This window comes from Macrotis lagotis, chromosome 1, assembly GCF_037893015.1.
Source record: "Macrotis lagotis isolate mMagLag1 chromosome 1, bilby.v1.9.chrom.fasta, whole genome shotgun sequence".
NCBI lineage: Eukaryota > Metazoa > Chordata > Mammalia > Peramelemorphia > Peramelidae > Macrotis > Macrotis lagotis.
The window spans coordinates 165,705,504-165,718,512 of record NC_133658.1 but is presented as its reverse complement, the minus strand read 5'-3'; the positions used below and the strand labels follow the sequence as shown (position 1 = coordinate 165,718,512).

At 33.9% G+C, this 13,009-nt stretch overlaps 1 protein-coding gene across 1 annotated transcript; it reads right to left on the bottom strand.

Annotated features, from left to right (window-relative positions):
* Positions 1-500: 500 nt before the first annotated feature.
* LOC141518563 (large ribosomal subunit protein eL31-like) lies at positions 501-875 on the bottom strand. Its single transcript, XM_074230737.1, is given in 1 exon segment — positions 501-875. A coding segment is annotated over 1 exon segment (375 nt).
* Positions 876-13,009: the final 12,134 nt, after the last annotated feature.

The following is a 13,009-nucleotide window of genomic DNA, read 5'->3' as shown; positions in this document are numbered from 1 at the left end:
TCTATCAGTTGAGGAATGACTGAACAAATTGTTCTATATAAATGTGATGGAAGATTATTGTTTTATAACAAATAATGAGGGAATGGTCTTCAGAAAAGCTGGAACATGTTACATGATCATGTTACAGGAAGGATATTACCAGAAATAGAAGAACATTATATACACCAGCAACAAAATTGGGTGATGCTAAACCAAGATGGAATTGTTCATTTCAGCAGTACAATAAGCAAAGACAATTCTAAAAGACTTATGATGGAAAAATACCATACAAGTTCAAAGAAGGAGCAGAATTTAAATGGAAAACAAAGCATACTATCATCAACTATTAAAAGTTGTCTTATGTATTATGTCATTTTCCTCTCTATTATTTTTTCTCTATTTTCTCTTTATTGTTTTGATTTGATTCTTCTCTTACAACATAACTAATATGGACCCAACCTGGTTTTTAAGATTTTTTTAAACATCTGACATTTTATAATTTTATTTAAATGAAGTTCAATTTATTTTTCATCCAAATTGAATGTCTGTAAGCTTTTGAAAGTGGTAACAGGCACAAAAGTAACCAATGCATACAACTTGTTTGTTGAATCTTCATCCTTATTGCATTTCCTGGACAAATGCACTCCAATTTGGTGTGAAACATTCCTTATTCCTTTGGTCCCAACAGCTTTGTTGAGTCTGGTGTCAATGGGTATGTCTGGTGTTCCCATTTCCTTCATGAAAATATTTCAAATTTCCTTTAGAGACCAAGAAGCTCACTTTTTGAAGACTACACCATGAATCTTCTTGTGAATGTTGATGGCATATTCTCTGGTCACCACCTCATTGATGTCAGAATGTCCCTTCTTCTCTCCACTTTTCTTTGTGGGAACCATCTAAATAGACAGCAAAGATAATCTACAAGGGGGGTTAATGACAAATGAAACCCCACACTCTACTTTTCCCTCACCACTGCCTTGACCTCCCTCACCATCTATGGGCTAAGCTCTCTGAAAGCAGATGACAAATGGCTCCCTGCCGAGTTGTCACCAAGGTCTCCTCCTGCTCCCCTGGGTCAGGTCTGCATTGAGGCTTGTGATAGACTGGGCTCCCTTCTCATGCTGGTGTGACAGAGTTTTCCTGCTGACCTTCCAAGTTTTCATTGTCAATCCCTGGGCTGAGGGGTCTGGAAATTGCCAGTGCTGCCACAAACCCAGGTGCCTCCAGGGATCAAAGTACTCCAAGCTCTGTTCCTGGGTGACTAGATTTGGTTCATGGCGAGCTGTTGTACTGCACTGTGGACCTTTTCTGACCCTGGGGCAACAAATCCTTCTCTGGATCTTTCAAATGATCTTGGGTTGAAAAAATTGTTTCACTCAGGCTTTTATGGGTACTGCCATTCTAGAAATTGGTTAGAGTCATTTTTTTTCACTTTTTAACATTTATTTTACATTATTTATCGCTTTTTTCTCTTTTTTTCAGATTCTTCTTTCATATATAGGCAGAGAGAGTAAAATGTGGAACTCAAAATCTTACAAAAAGTTGAATGTTGTAAATTATCTTAAAAAGTAACTTGGGGAAAAAGCAATAAATTTTTTAATTTGTGTTGTGATACCATCAACCTGTCTCGGGTAGATCACATTATTTATCATAAGTTCATCATAGAAGTTACTTCCATATTTTTCCATAGTTGCTGTTGCTGATTGTAATTCCCTCCATCCATTCCTCCACACTACCATCTATTATATTTTCTCTCTCCTTTCACTTTGTCCCTCTTCAATACTGTTCTGGGGGCCAGCCAAGTGATGCAGTGGACAGAGCACTGGCCCTGGGGCTAAGAGGCCCTAAGCCTACATCCCACCCTAGAGACCCAGCATCCACCTGACCCTGTGGTCCCAGACAGGCCACCCAATCCCACCACCTTGCAAAAAGTAAAAACGAAAATGTGCTATATCTGACTATCCTTTCCTATGATCTACCCTCTCACCTATTACCCACACCCCCTCTCCCCTCCCCCTGCCCCCTTTTCTCTGATTTCTTCTAGATTTCTATACCCTCTTGAATGTGTATGCTGTTTTCTCTCTGAGCCGTTTCCAATGAGAATGAATTCTCCCTCATTCCCCCTCACATTTCCCCTCTGCTATATCATTGCAAAAGCTAACCCTTGCCTCTTTTACATGAAAGACCTTAGTTTATTCTCTTCCTTTCCTTTCTCCCAGTACATTTCCCTTTCACCCATTGATTCCATTTTTACAATATATTATACCTTTAAATTCAACTCTCTCCTATTCCTTGTCTACATATGCTCCTTCTAACTGCTCTAATAAATGAGAAGGTTAATCTGAGTATTATCAGTATCATCTTCCCATGCAGGAATAAACACATTAGAGTCATTATTTAAAGGTATTTGGAGTGTTTTGAGGCAGAGCTTTGGGGAGTCCTGATCTTTACTCCCCCAACTTGGCTCCGGCCCCCAATTATTTTTCTTAATTTTTTTTTCCTTTTCCATTTGGGCAATTCTAATTTTTAAGGAGTTGTTTCTTAAGACAATTGTATTTTTTCAACAAAGCTTTCATTTTATTTTTTCCAATTTTATGCAGACAGCTTTCAACATTCATCATTTTACAAGAATTTCAGTTCCCCATTTTCTAGCCACCTCTTTTTTTCCTTCTCCCTCCCTGCCCCTCTATGGCTATGAACAATCACAAATAGGTTATATAGGTACAATTGTGTTTAATAAATTTCTATATTGATTATCTTGTGAAAGATGAATTAGAAGTAAGGGGAGGAGGGGTTAAAGTGAGAAGGAAAAGAAAAAAACATAAAAGAAGTTTTAAAAGTGAACATAGTAGGGGCAGCTAGGTGGCACAGTGGACAGAGTACCAGCCCTGGAGTCAGGACTACCTGAGTTCAAATTCGGCCTCAGACACTTAATAATTACCTAGCTGTGTGACCTTGAGCAAGCCACTTAAGCCCCATTGCCTTGCAAAAAAAAACTAAAAAAAATTAACATAGTATATATGATTTTTGCTAAATTCAGATTCCATAGATTTTTCTCTGATTGTGGATTGTATTTTCCATAAGATGTCTCAGGATAGTTCTTGATCACTAAACTGCTCAGAGGATCTGTTTCCATTACAGTTGATCAACTCACAATGTGAGTATAAATGTGTATATTGTTCTGTTTCTACTCACTAAACTCAGTTCATGTAAGTCTTTCAAGGCTTTTCTAAAGTCTGACAGTTCATGATTTCTTACAGAACAATAGTACTTAATAACATTCATCTGTCACGATTTGTTCAGTCATTCTCAATTGACATTCCCGCAATTTCTAAGTTTGTGTCACTACAAAAAGAGCTGTTCTAAATATTTTTGTGCATGTGGGTCTTTTTTCTTTTCTTTTTCTATTATCTGTTTGGGAGTTAGGCCAAGTTGTGGTATTGCTAGATCAAATGCTATGCACAATTTGGTTGTCCTTTGGGAATAGTTTCAAATTGCTTTCCAGACTGGTTGGATCAGCTCACATCTCTACCAACATTATATTAGTGTCCCATTTTCCCACATCCTTTCCAACATTGATCATTTTCCTTTTTTGTCTTTTTATCCGATCTGATTGATACGACATGGCACCTCAGAGCTGTTTCCATTTGTATTTCTATGATCAATAATGATTTGAAGCATTTTTTCATATGACTATGGTTAGCATTAATTTGTTCATCTAAAAAGAACCTATTCATATTTTTGACCATTTAGCCATTGGAGAATAACTTATATTCTTATAAATTTGATTCAATGTTCTATATATTTTAGAAATGAGTTATTTATCAGAAAAACTAACTTGAAAATTGTTTCCTTCTAATTTTGATTGCATTGGTTTTATTTGCACAAAAACTTTTTAATTTAATGTATTAAAAATAATCCATTTTGTAATTTATAATGTTCTCTATGTCTTGTTTGGTCATAACCAATTCCCCTCTCAATAGATTTAACTGATATACTATTCCTTGTTCTCCTAATTGGCTTATGGTATCCCTTTTATATCTAAATCCTACCACCAATTTATTTTTCTTAAGATTTCTTTTTTAAGGGTGGCTAGGTGGTGCAGTGGATAAAGCACCGGCCCTGAAGTCAGGAGTACCTGTGTTCAAATCCGGTTTCAGACACTTAATAATTACCTAGCTGTGTGGCCATGGGCAAGCCACTTAACCCCATTTGCCTTGACAAAATCTAAAAAAAAAAAAAAAGATTTCTTTTTTGAAAGGTCTGTGTTTTCTATCATGATATGATTATTATAGAATTGTTTGCAAGACTACATATGTAAAACCTATATCAAATTACTTTCTTAATGGGGGATGGAAAAGGGGGAAGGTAGAGAATTTGATACTCAAAGTTTAAAAACTGAACATTAAAAGTTGCTTTTATGTATTACTAGGAAAAAATAATACTGGATAAAATTAAATAATTTTCTCATCTGCCATTTGCAAACAAACAAAAAATAACATGTCTCATGACCATGAGAGGTATATAATCTATATTTTCTAAGTTTTAAAAATGTGATCTTTGATATTAAGGTCATGTCTATATTTAGAATGTTACATGAACAATGATATAATGTGTGTCTAAGTATCATTTCTGCCAGATTTCTCTCTAGTTACCTACAGATTTTTATTAAATATTAAATTTAACTTTGAATTGACATGAGGAATACATTTTTTCTGTCATCCTGATGTGGGAAAAGAACAGAAGGAAAAAATATAGCATGAAGGTAGTGAGGAGCCAAAAGAATTATGAATGATGATTAGAAACTTAACACCTAGAATTTAACTGAAAAATTTAGTCAATGAGGTAGGAAGAGGATTGGAAGACTGCAGATATCCAAAAGTATTCATGAATATGAAGAATGACTAATCTGGTGATGGGGTCCGGTCCTAGGAAAATCATTTACTTGCTGTGTACCCCATTCAAGTCTAAAAATATAAGTTTCAGAAGCATTGGTTTGATCACCATGTTTCTTTATAGTTTAATGACTCACAGATCCCTTCCTATCTTTAACTCTGTCTCTGTCTCTCCCTTACATACATATATAAATACACACATAAATGTGATTTAATAGATAGATCCACATCTACATCAAAATTACTTTGGACGAATGGAATTTCCTTTTTTTTCATTTTATATTTTAAAAATAAATTATTAATTTAATTAGAATTTTTGTAATATTTGATTTAATGTTCTAAATATATCTTACTGTTACCTAATTTCTTACATTTATTTAATTTCCTTTCCCAATATTTTGTAATATTATTGATTAATCACTAATATTTTTGCTTCAATTAATAGTATTTAAAAGTTGAAGGGATACTTAGACGTTTTATAATAGATCAACAAAACACTACAATATCAGGGAGAAATGAACATGTATGTAGTCTCCATCTTAGAACCTCCAATAATAGGAAATTAGGAAAGATTGATTATGCAGTAGATAAAGCACTGGACTTGAAGTCAAGAATCCCTGAGTTTAAATCTAACCAGAAAATTGCTAGCTGTGTGAACCTGGGTAAGTAACATAACCCTAATTACTTTAATTTCCTCATCTATAAAATGATCTAGAGAAGGAAATGGAAAACTACTCTAGTATCTTTGCCAATAAAACTCCAATCAGAGTCATGAAATAGCCAAGATGACTAAACAAAAAAAAATGATAGAAAATTGACTTCTTTCCAACATGTTCTATTCCATTTTTATATGGGCTAATTACAGAGAATTTTTTTCATATATTAAACACAAATCTAGTTCCTTAAAATTCTGAATTCCCTTACATGGACCTATTTTCCTATTAAAAAAATATTAGAACCATATGGTTTTGATAATTACTACTTTGTGGTCTATTTTGGGATCTGAAATGTCATGCTTCATCATTTTTTTCTTAGTTAAATGAATATTCATGTTGTTTTTCCACATAATTTTTCTTAATTTGATCTAATTTGAAGAAATTGCCTTTCGGTATTTTGAACAGTTTTGCACTGTAAATATAAATAAATTGCAGAAGGACTGGCATCCTGCTGCAAATAAATGAACACTGGATTTGGAAGCCCATTTTCTGAGTTTGAATGCCAGCTGTGTCATTTACTGCCTGTGTGAACTAGAATCTGTCATTCAGTCCAAGCTATTTTATGGGTAAAACTTGATGATTTCCATAGTTTTTTTTTTCCCTCACAGTGAAGCTATAATCTGAACCTTTAGATTGTAAACTCCTTGAGAACAGGGACTGTCGTTTGACTCTTCTTGAATTCCAGAGTTTAATAGTTTATCTGGCACATAGTTGGGTACATCATCCAAGTTTATTGATTTGAATTAAATAAACCTGTAGTTCCTAGATACAAATACATTTTTTGCTATAACACTATATTTGTTCATCCTAGGAAATTATAAGGAGTATTACACCAACTGATTTTTTTTCCCTTCCTTCAATTGTGTAAAAATTGTTTAATAGCTGTCTTCAGTGTGTTTAGATTGGATCTACTTCTCTTAGTAATAATTTTTAATAATTCAAATTCTTCATTAAAAATACTGAAGATTTTTGAAAAATGGTAAAAACATCACTTCTACAAAATTCTTCACAGCAGCCCTGTTTGAGGTGGCAAAGAATTAGAATTTTAGTGAATGTCCTTCAATTGGGGAATGACTTAACAAACTGTGGTATATGTATGTCATGGAACACTATTGTTCTATTAGAAACCAGGAGGGATGGGAATTCAGGGAAGCCTGGATGGATTTACATGAACTGATGCTAAATGAGATGAGCAGAACCAGAAAAACATCATACATCCTAACAGCAACATAGGGGTGATGATCAACCTTGATGGACTTGCTCATTCCATCAGTGGAACAACCAGGGATAATTTTGTGCCATCTGCATTGGAGAATTCCATCTGTATCCAAAGAAAGAATTGTGGGGTTTGAACAAAGACCAAAGACTATTACCTTCAAATTAGAAAAAAAAAGTTATTTTATTATGTAATTTTGCTATCTCTCTTATACTTTATTTTTTTTCCTTAAAGATATGATTTCTCTCTCATCACATTCAAATGAGATCAATGTATACCATAGAAACAATGTAAAGCCTAACAGAATGCTTTCTGTGGGGGGGGGCAAGATTATGGGGGAAATTGTATAACTCAAAATAAATAAAATCTTTCTAAAAATTTTTTAAAATCCTGAAGAAAAAGTATTACACTAATCAATTATTCACTTTGTGACATCACACTTCCTTCAAAATTGTCCTTGTTTTGAGTAATATCATTGAGTAGCATCTTTTACTCCTCTTTATTCTCTTATCCTGACCTCAGGTCCCTACCCTCAACCTTATTCTTTCAAACTTTTGGTGCAAACTTGGCAGCAAGGAATCAAAAACTATTCAGAATCATGGGTTTATAATTGGAAGGATTTTAGAAGTCATTTAATCTAACCTACCCTCATTTCATGGAAGAGTACAATGAGGCATAAAGAGCCCCTTCCCAAGGCTAATAAACTATCATCAATTTAATGTGTTACATTTGGGCAGATCATTTAATCTTTCTAGGTTTCAATTTCCTTAATTATGAAATTGGAAGATTATATTTTTATCTCTTTTGATCATGTGTTTCTGAATTCAATATATAAGGTCCATTTTTGTTTTGTTTTAGTTTTTAATGTGTCGAGCAAAAATGGCAGATTTTTTTTCATCTACTGCAAACAAAAAGGCATATTTCCTAATGACTTCCTGGTAAATAAGTTTATCATCCTAGAAGAACTTACTCATCTATTCCTTTGGCTTATTACATAGAAACTAGCCTAGGTGATCCAAACTAGTCTAACTGGGATGCTTTCACAGAGACCCCTTAAAATAAAGGCTTCTCCCAAAGCTTTTATCACACAATTTACACAATTTATCAGTAGTGACAAAAGAATTAGGGTTTACCAGCTTGCCTGGCAAAAAGCCCCACCCCAGGCAATTTGCTCTCTTTATAGATAAGGCAGTCTTTTCATTTCTGATCTTGATGTAAGGCCTACAGATTGAAAAAAAGAGCTGAATGAAGCCATCTGTTTCTAAATTAATCTGGGAAACCAGTGACAGGTGAGTGCCATGTGGTTTTTAGATTATGTGGTCCCCAAGTTAAATGTAGGAGAGCCAAGTCCAGTATGTAACTTAAAAAAGCAACGAGTTGGGTTGGGAAAACGAAATTGTGGGAATGAATATAGGATTGGATATTCTCTCGTTCCCAAACAGGCTTAGGCAGACTACCTTTATCTAAATATTCTCAGAGAGTGACATTTTTTCAGAATGTCTTGACATCTATTTTAACAAGAGTATTAGTTGGGTTACATAAATTCAAACTTGTGGAGGGGTTTAATTTGTCAAATTTATTGATCCAGCAATTCCATGAAAAAGCAATTTTTGTTTCAGAATGTGTTTCCTAGGTTAAAATGCAACTTAATATAAGAATGAAAACTTTAATAAATTCAAGCTGCTCCAAAATAGAATTGTCTATCTTGAAGTTCTTACAAAGGGAGATGAAGTAGAGCAAGCATTTATTAAGAATCTACTATGTAAGATTTCTGGGGCAGAGCCAAGATGGCAGCAAGAAACTAACATGCTCCCAGAGCTTTTCCCTATCAAAGAAATGAAACCTCTGCATAGAGATTAAAGCTACAGATTCCATCAAAAAAAGAGAGAGAAGATCCAAAGAAGTTTTCAATGGTAGACATCATGGAGCATCTTTAGGGAAGGTCTATCTCTTTGGGGGAAAGGGAGAAGTAAGGCCAATTGAGCCTGGAGAAAGGGAAAGCCAGTGGGAAGGTTTAAGCCTCAGTGCAGTTCAGGTCCCAACAGCTTGACAACAGCATAGGTCTCAGCAGCTAGATAGCCAGCAGAGAGGGACTCAATCCCAAACAAAGTCTGAACCCTGGGAATACAGGGGCAAAAGACAGGACTGGGTTAGGAAAAACCACTGAATAGGCAGAACCTGGACATAAAGGAGGAAGTAAACCTCTGCAAAGGTAAGGCCTGTATTGTATATACAACATCTTGGCCAACAACAAGCCAGACCCCAGCTCCAGCATTAAAAAGCTTGGATCTATATGTGCCATACCCCAGGAGCAGAGCTAAAGCAACAAAAATAAACAAAAAAGCTAAAAGAGCACATTCTATAGAGAACTTATTTGCAGATGAAGTTGATAATGCCATGTCAGAAGAAGAAATCAGTAAAAAATTACTCACAGGGAAGTCTCAAGAGTCTATGAATTGGACTGAAATTCAAAAGCTTATAGTATAGCTTTAAAAGAATTTAAAAACAAGGAAGAGGGGAAGAAGGGAAATGGAAAAAAAGAAATGGAAATCTTGCAGGAAAATTATGAAAATTGACCAAAAGAATCAACTCCATTAAAAAGTAAAAATAACCAACTGGAAAAGAAAACACAAAAGTTAATTGAAGAAAATAAAACCCTAAAAATTACAATTGAACAAATAAAAACCAATGAAGCTACAATACTACAAGATTCCATCAAACATAATAAAAAGGCTGAAAAATTGAAGAAAATGTAAAGGACTTTTAGGAAAAACCAACAACCTGGAAAATAGATCCAGGAGAAATAATTCATGAATCATCAGAACACTAGAAAGCCTAGATAAAAAAAGAACCTGGAAAATATCTTGCAGGATATTATCAGGGAAAACTGATCAAATTTGCTAGAACAAGATGATAATATAGCCCTTATAATTATAAGATAATATAACAGAACCCCTCCAGAAAGTGACCCCAGGATAAAACCTCCAGGGGCTGTTATAGCCAAATTCCAGAACACTCAGATAAAGGAGGAAAAATCTGCAAGCAAAAAGGAAAGGATTTAAATACAAAAGATATACAGTCAGACTCACGTAGGACTTATCAGCCTCAACATTGAAGGATCAGAGGACCTGAGATACTATATATATATATATCTGAGAGGACAAAGCTCCTGGATTTACAACCAAGAATTTACTAGAATTCAGTATTTAATGTCAGGGGGAAAGATGGATGTTCAATGAAATAGAAGACTTCCAGACTTTCCTGACAAAGACCAGAACTGAACAGAGAATCCAACTGCAAAATTCACTACTCAAGATCTGCCTGAAAAGGTAATTGAAAAAAGGGAAGGACAAAGCAAAACAGAACAAATCTTAGCCAAGACCATCAGATTGTATAGAGCCCTAAAAGGAAAGATATAACACTTATAAATCTTGAGAAATGTACTTATCTTAGGGTAACTTAAGGGTCAAATATTATTGAAGAGATTAGACTTAGAGGATATGGGTATAGTTGAATCTTGTTTCTCCATTGAAGAGTTCCAAGATAACAGCCCTATGTTTGAGATGAAAAACCCTGATGAAAAACAGGGGTTTTACTCTAAACATAAATATCTCAGCTTCCTTTAATTTATTCTAGTTTCGCTTAGCACACAAAGCTTAGCACTTTCTCTGATGAGGATATACTAAATCAGGCAGCCCTGAGTCAGTGTCTTCCATAAATTATAAATAATTTTAAAGTTCTTAAGTGAGACATTAAGAGCATTCCATTATTTAGAGACCTTTCAGATTCTTATAATTAATCAAATCAGGTTTGGACTTAATCCATACTTAACAAGGGAGAAAATATGCATGAGGGAAAGGGTACAAATAGTTTATGAAATGATTTGACTTTGGATGATATTTTGGCTCATGAGAATTGTGTCCTTCAAAACCAATAGAAAAAGGAGTTAGGAAAAATGATTATAATTTGATGTAAGTAAAACTCTTGAAGGTGTATACTTTATTTAAAATTTCATTTACTTAAGGCAATGGTTTAAGTAACATGGCTAGGCAAGACATGACCAGGGACAGGTAGGTGGGCCGGTGGATAGAGCACCGACCCTGGAGTAAGGAAGAACTGAGTTAAAATCCAGAATCAGACACTTAATAATTACCTATCTGTGTGCCCTTGGGCAAGTGATTTAACACCATTGCCTTGCAAAAACAAAAACAAAGGGCAGCTAGGTGGCACAGGGGATAAAGCCCTGGCCCTGGAGTCAGTAGTACCTGGGTTCAAATCTGGTCTCAGATACAATAATTACCTAGTTGTGTGGCCTTGGGCAAGCCACTTAACCCAGTTTGCCTTGCAAAAACCTAAAAAAAATAAACTGAAAGTTAAATTTTAAAAGAAAAGTTAAAGGGGAAAAGGAGTAAAACTTTGGTGAGAAGGAATAAGAGAAAAAGAAAGAGAAAACTATAAATGGGGAAAGATAGTATGGAAAGAAATATAGAATTAGTAATATTAATTGTATATGTGAAGGGGATGAAGTGTCCCATAAAACAGATAGTATAATGGATTAAAAACCAGAATGCTACAGTATGTTGTTTATAAGAAACGCAATTTTTTTTTAAGCAGAGAGATACTCATAGGGTAAAGGTAAAAGGATGGAGCAAAATATATTATGCTTCACTTGAAGTAAAAAAAACAGAGGTAGAAATCTTGGTCTCAGATAAAGCAAAAGAAAAAATCAATCTCAATAAAAGGGATAAGGAAGGAAACAACAGATTCTTAAAAAGTTACTAGGTAATGAAATTATATCATTATTAAAAATGAATGCACCCCAAATACTAGAGGAAATATTGAGTGAATTACAAGGAGATATAGACAACACAGCTCTAATAATGGGGGACCTCAAATTCCTTCTCTTAGGAAAATCAATTAAATTAATAAGTAGAACCACAAAATTAAGAAGGAAATTAAGAAGGTAAATGCAGTATATGGTACCTATACCAAAACTGACCATGAATTAAGGCATAAAAATCATTTAATCAAATGCAGAAAGACAGAAATAATAAGTGTATACTTCTCAGACCATGATGCAATAAAAATTGCATATAATAAAGATATCAAGGAAAGAAAAATCAAACACTAATTGGAAACTAAAAATCATAATTTAAATAATGAGTGGATCAAACAAAAAATGATAGAAATGACCAATAATTATATCCAAGAAAATAATAGTAATGAGACAGCATAACAAAATTAATGGCATGCAGTCAAGGTAGTTTTATGGGAAATTTTATATAACTAAATATTTATATGAATAAAATACAGAGGGGGCGACTAGGTGGCGTAGTGGATAAAACACCAGCCCTGGGGTCAGGAGTACCTGGCTTCAAATCCTGTCTCAGACACTTAATAATTACCTAGCTATATGGCCTTGGACAAGCCACTTAACAACCATTTGCCTTGCAAAACAAAACCTAAAAGAAAGAATAAATTACAGAAAGATCAGTGAATTGGGTATGCAGTTAAAAATTCTAGAAAAAGAACAAATTAAAGATCCTCAATTAAATACCAAATCAGAAATTCTGAAAATCAAGAAAGAGATTAATAAATTCAAAAACAAGAAAATCATTGATCTAATAAATAAGAATAAGAGTTAGTTTTATGAAAAAGTCAATAAAATAGATAAGTCTTTGGTTAATCTGATTTTTAAAAAGAAAGAAGATAGCCAAATTACAAGTTTCAAAAATGAAAAGGGTGAACTATCAATGAGGAGAAAATTAAAGAGATAATTTGGAGCTACTTTCGCTTAACTGTATCCCAATAAATTTAATAACCTGAATGAATGGATGAGTACTTAGAATAATACAAACTGCCCATATTAATAGAAGAGTAAATAATATATATTTAATAACCCCATTTCAGAAAAAAGAAATTGAGTAAACTATCAATAAACTCCCTAAGAAAAAGTCTACAGGTCAATATGGATCTACCAGTGAATTCTATCAGACATTTAAGGAACAATTCATTCCTATTCTACATAAACTATTTCAAAAAATAGTAGAAGAAGGAATTCTGCAAAATTCCTTTTAAGACACCAACATGGTGCTGACACCTAATCCAGGAAGAATTAAAACAGAGAAAGAAATTTATAGATCTATCTCCCTAATGAACATTGATGCAAAAATCTTAAATAAAATTTTAACAATAAGATTACA